General features: G+C 44.0%; 1 protein-coding gene across 1 annotated transcript in view; it reads left to right on the forward strand.

The window, feature by feature from the left end:
• Positions 1 to 4716: 4716 nt before the first annotated feature.
• The window catches only part of UPRT (uracil phosphoribosyltransferase homolog), a 60478-nt gene continuing 47718 nt past the window's right edge, over positions 4717 to 17476 (forward strand). Inside the window, exons 1-2 of the mRNA XM_055338047.1 lie at positions 4717 to 4722; positions 4865 to 5347. Coding sequence (XP_055194022.1) covers positions 4717 to 4722; positions 4865 to 5347 — 489 coding nt within the window. The remainder of the gene's footprint in view (positions 4723 to 4864; positions 5348 to 17476) is intronic.

The following is a 17476-nucleotide window of genomic DNA, read 5'->3' on the forward strand; positions in this document are numbered from 1 at the left end:
ACATCCAAACTCAACTGAATACACACTCTTCTCAAGTGCACATGGAACTTTCTCCAGAATAGACCACATACTGGGTCACAAATCGGGTCTGAACCGATACCAAAAGATGGGATCGTCCCCTGCTTATTCTCAGACCATAACGCCTTGAAATTAAAAGTAAATCACAACAAGAAGTTTGGAAGGACATCAAACACGTGGACGTTAAGGACCATCCTGCTAAAAGATGAAAGGGTCAACCAGGAAATTAAGGAAGAATTAAAAAGATTCATGGAAACTAATGAGAATGAAGATACAACTGTTCAAAATCTTTGAGATGCAGCAAAAGCAGTCCTGAGTGGGAAATACATCGCAATACAAGCATCCATTCAAAAACTGGAAAGAACTCAAATACAAAAGCTAACCTTACACATAAAGGAGCTAGAGAAGAAGCAGCAAATCGACCCGACGCCCAGCAGAAGAAGAGAGTTAATTAAAATTCGAGCAGAACTCAACGAAATCGAGACCAGAAGAACTGTGGAACAGATCAATAGAACCAGGAGTTGGTTCTTTGAAAGAATTAATAAGATAGATAAACCATTAGCCAACCTTATTAAAAAGAAGAGAGAGAAGACTCAAATTAATAAAATCATGAATGAGAAAGGAGAGATCACTACCAACACCAAGGAAATACAAACGATTTTAAAAACATATTATGAACAGCTATACGCCAATAAATTAGGCAATCTAGAAGAAATGGACGCATTCCTGGAAAGCCACAAACTACCAAAACTGGAACAGGAAGAAATAGAAAACCTGAACAGGCCAATAACCAGGGAGGAAATTGAAGAAGTCATCAAAAACCTCCCAAGACACAAGAGTCCAGGGCCAGATGGCTTCTCAGGGGAATTCTATCAAACGTTTAAAGAAGAAATCATACCTATTCTACTAAAGCTGTTTGGAAAGATAGAAAGAGATGGAGTACTTCCAAATTCTTTCTATGAGGCCAGCATCACCTTAATTCCAAAACCAGACAAAGACCCCACCAAAAAGGAGAATTACAGACCAATATCCCTGATGAACATGGATGCAAAAATTCTCAACAAGATACTAGCCAATAGGATCCAACAACACATTAAGAAAATTATTCACCATGACCAAGTAGGATTTATCCCCGGGACACAAGGCTGGTTCAACACTCGTAAAACAATCAATGTGATTCATCATATCAGCAAGAGAAAAACCAAGAACCATATGATCCTCTCATTAGATGCAGAGAAAGCATTTGACAAAATACAGCATCCATTCCTGATCAAAACTCTTCAGAGTGTAGGGATAGAGGGAACTTTCCTCGACATCTTAAAAGCCATCTACGAAAAGCCCACAGCAAATATCATTCTCAATGGGGAAGCACTGGGAGCCTTTCCCCTAAGATCAGGAACAAGACAGGGATGTCCACTCTCACCACTGCTATTCAACATAGTATTGGAAGTCCTAGCCTCAGCAATCAGACAACAAAAAGACATTAAAGGCATTCAAATTGGCAAAGAAGAAGTCAAACTCTCCCTCTTCGCCGATGACATGATACTCTACATAGAAAACCCAAAAGCCTCCACCCCAAGATTGCTAGAACTCATACAGCAATTTGGTAGCGTGGCAGGATACAAAATCAATGCCCAGAAATCAATGGCATTTCTATACACTAACAATGAGACTGAAGAAAGAGAAATTAAGGAGTCAATCCCATTTACAATTGCACCCAAAAGCATAAGATACCTAGGAATAAACCTAACCAAAGAGGTAAAGGATCTATACCCTAAAAACTATAGAACACTTCTGAAAGAAATTGAGGAAGACACAAAGAGATGGAAAAATATTCCATGCTCATGGATTGGCAGAATTAATATTGTGAAAATGTCAATGTTACCCAGGGCAATTTACACGTTCAATGCAATCCCTATCAAAATACCATGGACTTTTTTCAGAGACTTAGAACAAATTATTTTAAGATTTGTGTGGAATCAGAAAAGACCCCGAATAGCCAGGGGAATTTTAAAAAAGAAAACCATAGCTGGGGGCATCACAATGCCAGATTTCAGGTTGTACTACAAAGCTGTGGTCATCAAGACAGTGTGGTACTGGCACAAAAACAGACACATAGATCAATGGAACAGAATAGAGAACCCAGAAGTGGACCCTGAACTTTATGGTCAACTAATATTCGATAAAGGAGGAAAGACGATCCACTGGAAGAAAGACAGTCTCTTCAATAAATGGTGCTGGGAAAATTGGGCATCCACATGCAGAAGAATGAAACTAGACCACTCTCTTGCACCATACACAAAGATAAACTCAAAATGGATGAAAGATCTAAATGTGAGACAAGATTCCATCAAAATCCTAGAGGAGAACACAGGCAACACCCTTTTTGAACTTGGCCACAGTAACTTCTTGCAAGATACATCCACGAAAGCAAAAGAAACAAAAGCAAAAATGAACTATTGGGACTTCATCAAGATAAGAAGCTTTTGCACAGCAAAGGATACAGTCAACAAAACTCAAAGACAACCTACAGAATGGGAGAAGATATTTGCAAATAACATATCAGATAAAGGGCTAGTTTCCAAAATCTATAAAGAACTTATTAAACTCAACAGCAAAGAAACAAACAATCCAATCATGAAATGGGCAAAAGACATGAAGAGAAATCTCACAGAGGAAGACATAGACATGGCCAACATGCACATGAGAAAATGCTCTGCATCACTTGCCTTCAGGGAAATACAAATCAAAACCACAATGAGATACCACCTCACACCAGTGAGAATGGGGAAAATTAACAAGGCAGGAAACAACAAATGTTGGAGAGGATGCGGAGAAAAGGGAACCCTCTTACACTGTTGGTGGGAATGTGAACTGGTGCAGCCACTCTGGAAAACTGTGTGGAGGTTCCTCAAAGAATTAAAAATAGACCTGCCCTACGACCCAGCAATTGCACTGTTAGGGATTTACCCAAAGATTCAGATGCAATGAAACGCCGGGACACCTGCACCCGATGTTTCTAGCAGCCATGTCCACAATAGCCAAACTGTGGAAGGAGCCTCGGTGTCCATCGAAAGATGAATGGATAAAGAAGATGTGGTTTATGTATACAATGGAATATTACTCAGCCATTAGAAACGACAAATACCCACCATTTGCTTCAACGTGGATGGAACTGGAGGGTATTATGCTGAGTGAAGTAAGTCAATCGGAGAAGGACAAACAGTGTATGTTCTCACTTCATTTGGGGAATATGAATAATAGTGAAAGGGAATATAAGGGAAGGGAGAAGAAATGTGTGGGAAATATCAGAAAGGGACACAGAACATAAAGACTCCTAACTCTGGGAAATGAACTAGGGGTGGTGGAAGGGGAGGAGGGCGGGGGGTGGGGGTGAATGGGTGACGGGCACTGAGGGGGACACTTGACGGGATGAGCACTGGGTGTTATTCTGTATGTTGGTAAATTGAACACCAAAAAAATTAATTTATTAAAAAAAGACTCATAAAACAATCAGTGTGATTCATTATATTAGCAAGAGAAAAACCAAGACCATATGATCCTCTCATTAGATGCAGAGAAAGCATTTGACAAACGACAGCAACCATTCCTGATGAAAACTCTTCAGAGTGTAGGGATAGAGGGAACATTGCTCAACATATTAAAAGCCATCTACGAAAAGCCCACAGCAAATATCATTCTCAATGGGGAAGCACTGGGAGTCTTTCCCCTAAGATCAGGAACAAGACAGGGATACCCATTCTCACCACTGCTATTCAACATAGTACTGCAAGTCCTACCCTCAGCAGTCAGAGAACAAAAGCACATAACACGCATTCAAATTGCCAAAGAAGAAGTCAACCTCTCCCTCTTCACCGATGACATGATACTCTACATAGAAAGCCAAAAGACTCCAGCCCAGATTGCTAGAACTCATACAGCAATTCGGCACTGTGGCAGGATTCAAAATCAATGCCCAGAAGTCAGTTGCATTTGTATACACTAACAATGAGACTGAAAGAGAAATGAAGGAGTCAATCCCATTTACAATTGCACCCAAAAGCATAAGACACCTTGGAATAAACCTAACCAAAGAGGTAAAGGAACTATACCCCCAAAACTACAGAACACTTCTGAAAGACATTAAGGAACACAAAGAGATGGAAAAAATATTCCATGCTCTTTGCATTAGGATACAGTCAACAAACTAAAAGACAATCTACAGAATGGGAGAAGATATTTGCAAATGACATATCAGATAAATGGCTAGTTTCCAAGATCTATAAAGAACCTATTAAACTCAAGAGCAAAGAAACAATCAATCCAGTCATGAATTGGGCAAAAGACATGAAGAGAAATCTCACAGAGGAAGACATAAACATGGCCAACATGCACATGAGGAAATGCTCCGTATCACTTGCCATCAGGAAAATATAAATCAAAACCACAATGAGATACCACCTCACACCAGTTTGAATGGGGAAAATTAACAAGGCAGGAAACCACAAATGTTGGAGAGGTTGTGGAGAAAGGGGAACCCTCCTGCACTGTTGGTGGGAATGTGAACTGGTGCAGCCACTCTGGAAAACTGTGTGGAGGTTCCTCAAAGAGTTAAAAATAGATATGCCCTACGAACCAGCTATTGCACTGCTGGGGATTTACCCGTACTAAAAGAGCCCTCAGAGCACTGGATCAGCAATGCCCGTCTGACCCATTATCAGAGCCTGCTGCTAAAACCTACCAGAATTTCATTCAAGCCACCAACAACCCTGAATCCAGCAATGTTACTTCCTAACCCAGACTGGGACCCCCCCCTCTGCATGACTGTCACGAAATTTTGGCACAGGTGCATGGAATCAGAGCTGATCTCCAGGACCAGCCACTGCCAAAAGCGGATGCCACCTGGTACACGGGCAGCAGTTTTGTCCAAGAAGGACTCAGATATGCGGGGGCAGCGGTAACCACGGAGGTGGAGACTGTCTGGGCAGAGCCACTGGCAGCCGGAACGTCGGCTCAACGGGCAGAACTGATCGCACTGGCCAAGGCGGTGACCATGGGGGAAGGTAAACGAATAAACATTTACACCGACAGCAGGTACGCCTTTGCCACTGCTCATATCCACGGAGCCCTTTTCAGGGAGAGAGGGCTTCCTACAGCAGAGGGAAAGACTGTTAAAACGGGGATTCTTGAACTCCTAAAGGCCCTCTGGCTGCCCAAGGCCCTAGCCATCATCCATTGTCCGGGGCACCAAAAGGCAGACACGCCAGTAGCCAGGGGAAACCGCCTAGATGATTTAAAAGCAAAAGAGGCGGCCCTTCTGGTGACCCAGGTCTTAGCTACCACGCTACCTGATCCGGGGGCACCGACCCTGCCTGACACCCCCAACTATACTGATGCTGACTTACACTGGATCAAACGCTTGCCTATGACCCAGTGCTTGCGTGGCTGGTGGAGGGCCACAGACTCCAGCATCATCTTGCCAGAGGAACTAGGACGGCGAGTCCTATCCAAAATGCATCGGAGTACTCACATGGGAACAAGGAAGATGGAAGACATCATACGACATGCAAAGATCACTATTAAAGACTCTCGAGCAAAGATCGAACAGATTGTGACAAGCTGCCGCACATGCCAATTAACAAATGCCTCCGCCCATGGATCTAACCCGGGCACCTGGCTCCGAGGGGACCGCCCAGGAGCCTACTGGGAAGTGGACTTCACTAAGGTAAAACCTGGAAAATACGGATATAGGTATTTACTAGTGTTTGTAGATACTTTTTCAGGATGGACAGAGTCCTTTCCCAGCAAACATGAAACGGCACAGGTCGTGACCAAAAAACTGCTGGGAGACATCGTACCGAGGTGTGGTTTTCCCATTAGAATTGGGTCAGACAACGGCCCAGGATTCGTCTCTAAGGTAACACGGGGAGTGGCACTAGTACTTGGGGCAGATTGGAAATTACATTGTGCATATAGGCCCCAGGGCTCAGGACAGGTAGAGAGGATGAACAGAACATTAAAGGAGACCTTAACTAAATTAGCCCTGGAGACTGGCGGGGACTGGATGACTCTCCTCCTCTTCGCCCTATATAGGGTAAGGAACTCCCCATATAAGATAGGACTGACTCCCTACGAAATCATGTTTGGTCTTCCTCCACCTGTTATCCCCAATTTAAAACCTGAGGTGCTTGCTGAATTTGATGACCACCAACTTCTTTTCTCCCTCCAAATGTTACAACAAACCCATGAGCAGGTGTGGCCTAAGCTGGGGGCCCTCTACGAGACTGGGCCACCCCCGGACCCCCATCGATATCGGCCAGGTGACTGGGTATATGTGCGGAGATACCAACACCAGACACTTCAACCTCGCTGGAAGGGACCCTATCTCGTGATCCTGACCACTCCCACCGCTCTCAAGGTCACCGGGATTACTCCCTGGGTCCACTACACACACATCCAGCCAGCTGACCCACACACCGTTCTCACGGACTTTGTTACAGAATGGAAAAGCCAACCAGACAAGGACAATCCCCTAAAGCTAAGACTGCGTTGTTCTCACTTATTTCCCACCTCCAAGACTCCCTAGTCCGAGGTTGTCCTTCAAAATAGAAGGGGATTAGAATTAGTCTTCTTACAACAAAGGGTGGGGGGTGGGTTATGTGCTGCCTTAACTGTAAATAAGAGCGAGAACAGCAACAAGGTTGGTGAAAATCCTGGTTTAATCATTCCCCTGGCTCACTCTGAGAGCAACCTGGACCCATGATTGGGTACTGCATAGGATCCTTTGAAAAAGGGGGGAATGTGGGACCCAGGAATTTTTTTTATTTTTTTAATTAATTATTTATTTATGATAGTCACACACACACAGAGAGAGAGAGGCAGAGACACAGGCAGAGGGAGAAGCAGGCTCCATGCACCGGGAGCCCGATGTGGGATTCGATCCCGGGTCTCCAGGATCGCGCCCTGGGCCATAGGCAGGCGCTAAACCGCTGCACCACCCAGGGATCCCAAGGGACCCAGGAAATTTAACAAAATCCCCTACCCCTGGACAAGCAGAGCAGGACTGACTATTTTGGGCTGCACCCGCCTTGTGCTGACCTGCTTATTACTTAGGGCACTGCCCCGCCCTAGTCAAAGACCCGGGCACACCCTAACCGGAAATCTGGCTCATTGGACCAGCATGACTGTGCAACTTTCTGCGTATCCCATTGGCCACTGGCCCCTATAAAGTTGCTAAACCTCTTTTTTTTTAATAAATTTATTTTTTATTGGTGTTCAATTTACCAACATACAGAATAACACCCAGTGCTAATCCCGTCAAGTGCTCCCCTCGGTGCCCGTCAGCCATTCATCCCCACCCCCCGCTCTCCTCCCCTTCCACCACCCCTAGTTCGTTTCCCAGAGTTAGGAGTCTTTATGTGCTAAGCCTCTTAGTCTCGGGGTTCAAGTCCCTGCTCCGCTGGGTCAGGTATACTTGGACCCAGGCTTGAGCTAGTAAATAAACCCTCATGTGTTTGCATCGGTGGGCTTCTCGGTGGTTTCTCTGATTCGCGATGTTGGGCACAACAACTTGCACTTAAGAATCATTGCATTTATTATTCCCTCTGCCAAGAACATTCCTTTTAGGTATCTTCACAGATTCCTTCCTTTTCTCCTTCAAGTATTTGTTCTTAAACCTCATGAGGACTTTTTGACCACCCCATTTTAAATTGCTGTCTTCTCTCTGTCATTACTCCTATCCTCCTTCCCTGCTTGCCACCATCCAGCATAATGTATATTTCAATTATCTATTTTGTATATTGTCTGTATCCCTGTAATTATATTGTAACCTTATTGAAAACAGGGATATTTTTCTGTTTGTTCACCATCCATCACCTAAGAACAGTGTCTGGCATAAAATTTATTCTTAATAAATATTTGTTGAGGGATGCCTGAGTGTCTCAGTGGTTGAGCACCTGCTTTCAGTCACGGGACCAAGACCTACATTGGACTCCCCGGAGGGAGCCTGCTTCTTCCTCTGCTTATGTCTCTGCCTCTCTCTGTGTGTGTCTCTCATGAATAAATAAAATCTTTAAAAATTTTTTGTTGAATGAATAGATTTCAATGGAGGGAGAGAGCATAAGGGTAATTTCTGGGATGGGAAAATGAGATGTAAGATGTGAAGTCTTGAGAACTTTTTATTTGATCACAAACCAGCTTTGGTTATTGCTGTGAACTGAATGTTTGGGTCTCCCCAAAATTCATATGTTAAAGTCCTAATCTCCAGGGAGTGATGGTATTTGGAAGTGGGGCCTTTGGGAAGTAACTGAGTCATGAGGGTGGAGCCCTCATAAATGGGATTAGTGCCCTTACATGAAGAAACATGGGAGACATGATATCTCCTGTCTCTGCCATGTGAGGACACAGCAGGAAGGCAAGCATCTGCAAACCAGGAAGAGGTCTCTCACCAGAACCCAACCATAGCAGCACTTTGATCTTGGACTTTCAGCCTCCAGAAGTTCAGGAAATAAATTTATCATTTTTAAAACACCCAATCTGAAATATCTTGTTATTTCTACCCAAACTAACTATGGGAGGCATGTATGTGAGCTCAGATATGCCTCAGTGTCCAGTACTGTTTCCCACCTACTCATAATCCAGTCAAGTCATTAGGTATTTCATCTGTAAATCATGACTTGGACCATAGCATTGCTTTTCAATGGCCATGGGCACAGTAGCCTCTCACCAGATCTAGACAAATTAGTGGATTTATAATCCTCTCCATATTCTGCTAACTATTGTAGTCACATGACTACATATATATGTAGTCATATATATATGTATATATATATGCAAAGTCGTGTAACTACAATAGTATATATATATATATATGTATGTATAATTAAGGGGTAAAGGATGTGAGTGGTCGGGATGGTGTTTGAAATATAACTGTTGTGGGCATTGGAGCCATAGTTCAGCCCCAGTCATTACTTTGCTCAGAACTTCGGTATCCCATTCAAGGATCTTTCACAGATATGTCATTGTGAAAATACTATATTAATATAATAAGATTTGCAAGGAACACTGAAGCCCTATTTCCATATATAATAAATGAAGAACAAGGGGTCCCAGAGAGAGGAAGAAGTTTGCTCAACTTCCTATAAATTTAAAATAGGAGAAATTGAAATCATTTCTTCTTGCCTCCTTGTCTGATGTTCTTTTAAGCAGTAGAGATTGAATTCCATCTTGTGGGATGATCTAGTTGCATATAACTTCTACAGTCAACAGAAATATGGTAACAGAAGCTGAATGCAATACAATACATGGTGCCAGAGTATTTCATCTCAGCAATAATTAAGAGATATGTCAGGACTTTTGCAAGCAAGTGTATATTAGTTTATAGTCTTCTAACTTGCTTTTAACTAATCAAAGCCAGAATATATTTAATTAATCTTGTCAATCCAATGCACTGATAACTAGGTCTGCCACAGCAATTTGCAAGGTAGGAGTTTAATCAACTATGGCATTGCTTCTTTCCTTTTTTTTTTTTTTTTTTTGGTCTTTTTTTTTTTTTTATAAATCAATTTTTATTGGTGTTCAATTTACCAACATACAGAATAACACCCAGTGCTCATCCCGTCAAGTGTACCCCTCAGTGCCCGTCACCCATTCACCCCCACCCCCCACCCTCCTCCCCCTCCACCACCCCTAGTTCATTTCCCAGAGTTAGAAGTCTTTATGTTCTGTCTCCCTTTCTGATATTTCTCACCCATTTCTTCTCCCTTCCCTTATATTCCCTTTCGCTATTATTCATATTCCCCAAATGAGTGAGAACATACACTGTTTGTCCTTCTCCGGTTACTGTGGCCAAGTTCAAAAAGGGTGTTGCCTGAGTTCTTCTCTGGGATTTTGATGGAATCTTGTCTCACATTTAGATCTTTCATCTATTTTGAGTTTATCTTTGTGTATGGTGCAAGAGAGTGGTCCAGTTTCATTCTTCTGCATGTGGATGTCCAATTTTCCCAGCACCATTTATTGAAGAGACTGTCTTTCTTCTAGTGGATCGTCTTTCCTCCTTTATCGTATATTAGTTGAGCATAAAGTTCAGGGTCCACTTCTGGGTTCTCTGTTCTGCTCCATTGATCTATGTTTCTGTTTTTGTGCCAGTACCACACTGTCTTGATGAACACAGCTTTGTAGTACAACCTGAAATCTGGCATTGTGATGCCCCCAGATATGGTTTTCTTTTTTTAAAATTCCCCTGGCTGTTTGGGGTCTTTTCTGATTCCACACAAATCTTAAAATAATTTGTTCTAAGTCTCTGAAGAAAGTCCATGGTATTTTGATAGGGATTGCATTATACGTGTAAATTGCCCTGGGTAACATTGACATTTTCACAATATTAATTCTGCCAATCCATGAGCATGGAATATTTTTCCATCTCTTTGTGTCTTCCTCAATTTCTTTCAGAAGTGTTCTGTAGTTTTTAGGGTATATTTTGAGAACCATTTGAATGGTAAATGGTTCTACAACCTTTTATTTTCAGGTTGTAGGTGTCCTTCTGTCTAAAATGAGTCTCTTGTAGACAGCAAATAGATGGGTCCTGTTTTTTTTTATCCAGTCTGAAACTCTGCGCCTTTTGATGGGGTCATTAAGCCCATTCACGTTCAGAGTTACTTGAACTTCTTCTTAAAGGGGAGTTTTAAGAGTCCCCCTTAAAATTTCTTGCAGAGCTGGTTTGGAGGTCACATATTCTTTCAGTTCCTGCCTGTCTTGGAAGCTCTTTATCTCTCCTTCCATTTTGAATGAGAGCCTTGCTGGATAAAGTATTCTTGGTTGCATGTTCTTCTCATTTAGGACCCTGAATACATCCTGCCAGCCCTTTCTGGCCTGCCACGTCTCTGTGGAGAGGTCTGCTGTTACCCTAATATTCCTCCCCATGAAAGTCAGGGACTTCTTGTCTCTTGCTGCTTTAAGGATCTTCTCTTTATCTTTGGAATTTGCAAGCTTCACTATTAGATGTCGAGGTGTTGAACGGTTTTTATTGATTTTAGGGGGGGATCTCTCTATTTCCTGGATCTGAATGCCTGTTTCCCTTCCCAGATTGGGAAAGTTTTCAGCTAGGATTTGTTCAAATACGTATTCTGGCCCTCTGTCCCTTTCGGCGCCCTCGGGAACCCCAATTAAACGTAGGTTTTTCTTCCTTAGAGTGTCATTTATTTGCCTTAATCTGTCTTCATGGTTCTTTAATTGTTTATCTCTTTTTTCCTCAGTTTCCCTCTTTGCCATTAACTTGTCTTCTATGTCACTCACTCGTTCTTCCACCTCGTTAACCCTCGTCGTTAGGACTTCTAGTTTGGATTGCATCTCATTCAATTGATTTTTAATTTCTGCCTGATTGGATCTAAATTCTGCAGTCATGAAGTCTCGTGAGGCCTTAATGCTTTTTTCTAGAGCCACCAGTAGCTGTAGAATAGTGCTTCTGAATTGGCTTTCTGACATTGAAGTGTAATCCAGATTTTGTAACTCTGTGGGAGAGAGGGCTGTTTCTGATTCTTTCTTTTGAAGTGAGGTTTTCCTTCTAGTCATTTTGCTCAGTGCAGAGTGGCCAAAAACAAGTTGTATTGGAACACGGGGGAGTATCACTGGTCCCTCTAGCTGGTCTTCTGGGGGAGGGGCCTGCTGTGCTGATTCTCAGGTGTTAGCACTTGGGGGAGCTGCTCTGCCCCTGCCTGCTGCAGGTCTCAGCGGGGGTTGTTTACCCCGTGAGGTCTCAGGAGGAACAGCCGCAGTTGCTATGGCAACTCTGGAAGCCTGGATTCAGCCTCCGCAGGAACTACGGGGCTCAGGGCTCTCGGCTCTCTGTCCGCAGGGCCTGGAGGCTCCGGGGCGGGGCCGCTGATCTGCTCAGCTCGGGGCAGGAGCGTCCTTGCTGTCCTGGGCCCTCCCGGCCTCTGCCTGTCCCGGGGGGAGGCCGGATCCTGGGCTGTGTCCCGGCGCCCTGTGCTCCGGGGCCTGCGCTGTTGGATTCGCGCTCCCGCCCCGCAGCCCCCTCCCTGGAGCCGCCGCCCGAGCCCCTCCGAACTGCTCCGGTCGGTCCCGCCGTGCGCGCTGCAGCCCTTAGGGAGCTCGGAGCACTCTCCCGGGGCGCAGGTGTCTGTTAGTGTCCCCGGGAGCCCGAGGGCATCCCCGCCCTCCTGGGTCCTGCTCCAACTCCCTGCGAGCCCCTTTCCGCCCGCCCGGGAAGGTTGGTGCAGCTCCTGCTCCTCCGGGACGGGGCTCTCCTGTCCTGGGGACACTCGCCCCGGCCTCAGCCCGGCTCCTCGCGGGGCCCCTCCCCCTCGGAGGCCTTTTGTTCCTTTATTTCTTTTTCCCCGTCTTCCTACCTTGATAGAAGCGTGAACTTTTCTCACTGTAGCATTCCAGCTGGTCTCTCTTTACATCTCAGGCCGAATTCGTAAATTTTCAGGATGGTTTGAAGGTTATCTAGGTAATTTGGTGGGGACAGGTGATTTGGGGACCCTGCTCTTCCGCCATCTTGCCCCTCCCCCGCTTCTTTCCTTTTTATTTTTTCTTTTTGACAGTTTGAAGTATCAAGGTCACACAGACACTTTGATAGTGGAGTTATTTGGAATTATATATCTTTCTGTCATAGGTTAGGTGCCTTTGGAAAGAAGCTCTAGAAGATTTGTGTGCAAGAAATTTAATAGGGAGTGAATTTGAGAATAACCCTTGAGACGGACTGAAAGAGATAGGATTGCGGAGGGGAGGGGCAAGATGGCTGAAGAGCAGGGTCCCCAAATCACCTGTCCCCACCAAATTACCTAGATAACCTTCAAATCATCCTGAAAATCTACGAATTCGGCCTGAGATTTAAAGAGAGACCAGCTGGAATGCTACAGTGAGAAGAGTTCATGCTTCTATCAAGGTAGGAAGACGGGGAAAAAGAAAGAAAGAAACAAAAGGCATCCAAGGGGGAGGGGCCCCGCGAGGAGCCGGGATAAGGCCGGGCGAGAGTCCCCAGGACAGGAAAGCTCCTTCCCGGAGAAGCAGGAGCTGCATCAATCTTCCCGGGCGGAAAGGCGTTGGCAGGGAGTTAGAGCAGGACCCCAGGAAGGCGGGGATGCCCTCAGGCTCCCTGGGACACTAACAGACACCTGCAAACCCAGGAGAGTGCGCCATACCACGCGGCCGAGCTCCCTAAAAGACTGCAGCGCGCACGGCTGGACCCGGAGCAGCTCGGAGGGGCTCCGGCGGTGGCTCTGCGCGGAGGGGGCTGCACGGCCGGGAGCAGCTCGGAGGGGCTTGGGTGGAGGAAGAGGCTCCATGCAGAGGGGGCTGTGCGGATCCGGGAGCAGCTCTGAGAGGCTTGGGCGGCGGCTCCGCGGAGGGGACTGCACGGCCGGGAGCGCGAATCCAGCAGCGCAGGCCCGGGAGCACAGGGCGCAGGGACACAGCCCAGGATCCGCCTAACCCTGGGACAGGCAGAGGCCAGGAGGGCCCAGGACAGCAAGGACGCTTCTGCCACGAGCTGAGCAGGTCAGCGGCCTCGCCCCCGGAGCCTCCAGGCCCCTGCAGACTGAGAGCTCCGTAGTTACTGAGGGAGCTGAATCCAGGGCTCTAGAGCTGGCAGGCCACTGTGGTTGTTCCTCCTGGGGCCTCAGGGGGTAAACAACCCCCACTGAGCCCTGAACCAGGCAGGGGGCAGAGCAGCCCCCGCCAAGTGCTAAAACCTGAAAATCAGCACAACAGGCCCCTCCCCGAGAAGAACAGCTAGAAGGACAAGTTCCAGGGGAAGTCAAGGGACTTAAAGTATACAGAATCAGAAGATACACCTCCGTGGGTTTTTTTTCTTTTGCTTTTTGATTTCTGTTTGCTTCCCCTAATCTTTTTTTTCCTTTCTTTTTCTTTCTTGTTTTCTTCTCTTTTTCTTTTTTTCTTCCTTTTTTCTTTTTTCTTTTTCTCTTTTCCTTCCTTCTTTTCTCTCTCTTTTTCTGCTTTTTCCAGTACAACTTTTTTTTGGCCATTCTGCACTGAGCAAAATGACTAGAAGGAAAACCTCACCTCAAAAGAAACAATCAGAAACAGTCCTCTCTCCCAGACAGTTTCAAAATCTGGATTACAATTCAATGTCAGAAAGCCAATTCAGAAGCATTATTATACAGCTACTGGTGGCTCTAGAAAAAAGCATAAAGGACTCAAGAGACTTCATGACTGCAGAATTTAGATCCAATCAGGCAGAAATTAAAAATCAATTGAATGAGATGCAATCCAAACTAGAAGTCCTAACAACGAGGGTTAAAGAGGTGGAAGAACGAGTGAGTGACATAGAAGACAAGTTAATGGCAAATAGGGAAACTGAGGAAAAAAGAGACAGACAATTAAAAGACCATGAAGACAGATTAAGGGAAATAAACGACAGATTAAGGGAAATAAACGACAGCCTGAGAAAGAAAAACCTACATTTAATAGGGGTTCCCGAGGGCGCCGAAAGGGACAGAGGGCCAGAATATGTATTTGAACAAATCATAGCTGAAAACTTTCCTAATCTGGGAAGGGAAACAGGCATTCAGATCCAGGAAAGAGAGAAATCCCCCCCCCTAAAATCAATAAAAACCGTTCAACACCTCGACATCTAATAGTTAAGCTTGCAAATTCCAAAGATAAAGAGAAGATCCTTAAAGCAGCAAGAGACAAGAAATCCCTGACTTTTAAGGGGAGGAGTATTAGGGTAACAACAGACCTCTCCACAGAGACCTGGCAGGCCAGAAAGGGCTGGCAGGATCTATTCAGGGTCCTAAATGAGAAGAACCTGCAACCAAGAATACTTTATCCAGCAAGGCTCTCATTCAAAATGGAAGGAGAGATAAAGAGCTTTCAAGACAGACAGGAACTGAAAGAATATGCGACGTCCAAACCAGCTCTGCCAGAAATTTTAAGGGGTACTCTTAAAATTCCCCTTTAAGAAGAAGTTCAGTGGAACAATCCACCGAAACAGGGACTGAATAGGTATCATGATGACACTAAGTTCATATCTTTCAATAGTAACTCTGAACGTGAATGGGCTTAATGACCCCATAAAAAGGTGCAGGGTTTCAGACTGGATAAAAAAGTAGGACCCATCTGTTTGCTGTTTACAAGAGACTCATTTTAGACAGAAGGACACCTACAGCCTGAAAATAAAAGGTTGGAGAACCATTTACCATTCAAATGGTCCTCAAAAGAAAGCAGGGGTAGCCATCCTCATATCAGATAAACTAAAATTTACCCCGAAGACTGTAGTGAGAGATGAAGAGGGACACTATCTCATACTTAAAGGATCTATCCAACAAGAGGACTTAACAATCATCAATATACATGCGCGAATGTGGGAGCTCCTAAATATTTAAATCAGTTAATAACCAAAGTGAAGAAATACTTAGATAATAATACACTTATACTTGGTGACTTCAATCTAGTGCTTTCTATACTCGATAGGTCTTCTAAACACAACATCTGCAAAGAAACGAGAGCTTTAAATGATACACTGGACCAGATGGATTTCACAGATATCTACCGAACTTTACATCCAAACTCAACTGAATACACATTCTTCTCAAGTGCACATGGAACTTTCTCCAAAATAGACCACATACTGGGTCACAAATCGGGTCTGAACCGATACCAAAAGATGAGGATCGTCCCCTGCATATTCTCAGACCATAATGCCTTGAATTTAAAACTAAATCACAACAAGAAGTTTGGAAGGACTTCAAACACGTGGACGTTAAGGACCATCCTGCTAAAAGATAAAAGGGTCAACCAGGAAATTAAGGAAGAATTAAAAAGATTCATGAAAACTAATGAGAATGAAGATACAACTGTTCAAAATCTTTGGGATGCAGCAAAAGCAGTCCTGAGGGGGAAATACATACAATACAAGCATCCATTTAAAAACTGGAAAGAACTCAAATTCAAAGGCTAACTTTACACATAAAGGAGCTAGAGAAAAAACAACAGACAGATCCTACAACCAGCAGAAGAAGAGAGTTAATAAAGATTCGAGCAGAACTCAACGAAATCGAGACCAGAAGAACTGTGGAACAGATCAACAGAACCAGGAGTTGGTTCTTTGAAAGAATTAATAACACAGATAAACCATTAGCCAGCCTTATTAAAAAGAAGAGAGAGAAGACTCTAATTAATAAAATCATGAATGAGAAAAGAGAGATCACTACCAACACCAAGGAAATACAAACGATTTTAAAAACATATTATGAACAGCTCTACGCCAATAAATTAGGCAATCTAGAAGAAATGGATGCATTCCTGGAAAGCCACAAACTACCAAAACTGGAACAGGAAGAAATAGAAAACCTGAACAGGCCAATAACCAGGGAGGAAATTGAAGAAGTCATCAAAAACCTCCCAAGACACAAGATTCCAGGGCCAGATGGCTTCCCAGGGGAATTCTATCAAACGTTTAAAGAAGAAATCTTATTTATTCTACTAAAGCTGTTTGGAAAGATAGAAAGAGAATTTGGTACTTCCAAATTCGTTCTATGAGGCCAGCATCACCTTAATTCCAAAACCAGACAAAGACCCCACCAAAAAGGAGAATTACAGACCAATATCCCTGATGAACATGGATGCAAAAATTCTCAACAAGATACTAGCCAATGGGATCCAACAACACATTAAGAAAATTATTCACCATGACCAAGTAGGATTTATCCCCGGGACACAAGGCTGGTTCAACACTTGTAAAACAATCAATGTGATTCATCATATCAGCAAGAGAAAAACCAAGAACCATATGATTCTCTCATTAGATGCAGAGAAAGCATTTGATAAAAGACAGCATCCATTCCTGATCAAAACTCTTCAGAGTGTAGGGATAGAGGGAACATTCCTCGACATCTTAAAAGCCATCTATGAAAAGCCCACAGCAAAAAAAAAGAAAGCCCACAGCAAATAACATTCTCAATAGGGAAGCACTGGGAGCCTTTCCCCTAATATCAGGAACAAGACAGGGATGTCCACTCTCACCACTGCTATTCAAAATAGTACTGGAAGTCCTAGCCTCAGCAATCAGACAACAAAAAGACATTAAAGGCATTCAAATTGGCAAAGAAGAAGTTAAACTCTCCCTCTTCACCGATGACATGATACTCTACATAGAAAACCCAAAAGCCTCCACCCCAAGATTGCTAGAACTCATACAGCATTTTGGTAGCGTGGCCTGATACAAAATCAATGCCCAGAAATCAATGGCATTCTATACATTAACAATGAGACTGAAGAAAGAGAAATTATGGAGTCAATCCCATTGACAATTGTACCCAAAAGCATAAGATATCTAGGAATAAACCTAACCAAAAGGTAAAGGATGTATACCCTAAAAACTACAGAACACTTCTAAAAGAAACTGAGGAAGACACAAAGAGATGGAAAAATATTCCATGCTCATGGATTGGAATAATTAATGTTGTGAAAATGT

Source organism: Nyctereutes procyonoides, unplaced genomic scaffold, assembly GCF_905146905.1.
Source record: "Nyctereutes procyonoides isolate TBG_1078 unplaced genomic scaffold, NYPRO_anot_genome, whole genome shotgun sequence".
In the NCBI taxonomy this organism is placed as follows: domain Eukaryota; kingdom Metazoa; phylum Chordata; class Mammalia; order Carnivora; family Canidae; genus Nyctereutes; species Nyctereutes procyonoides.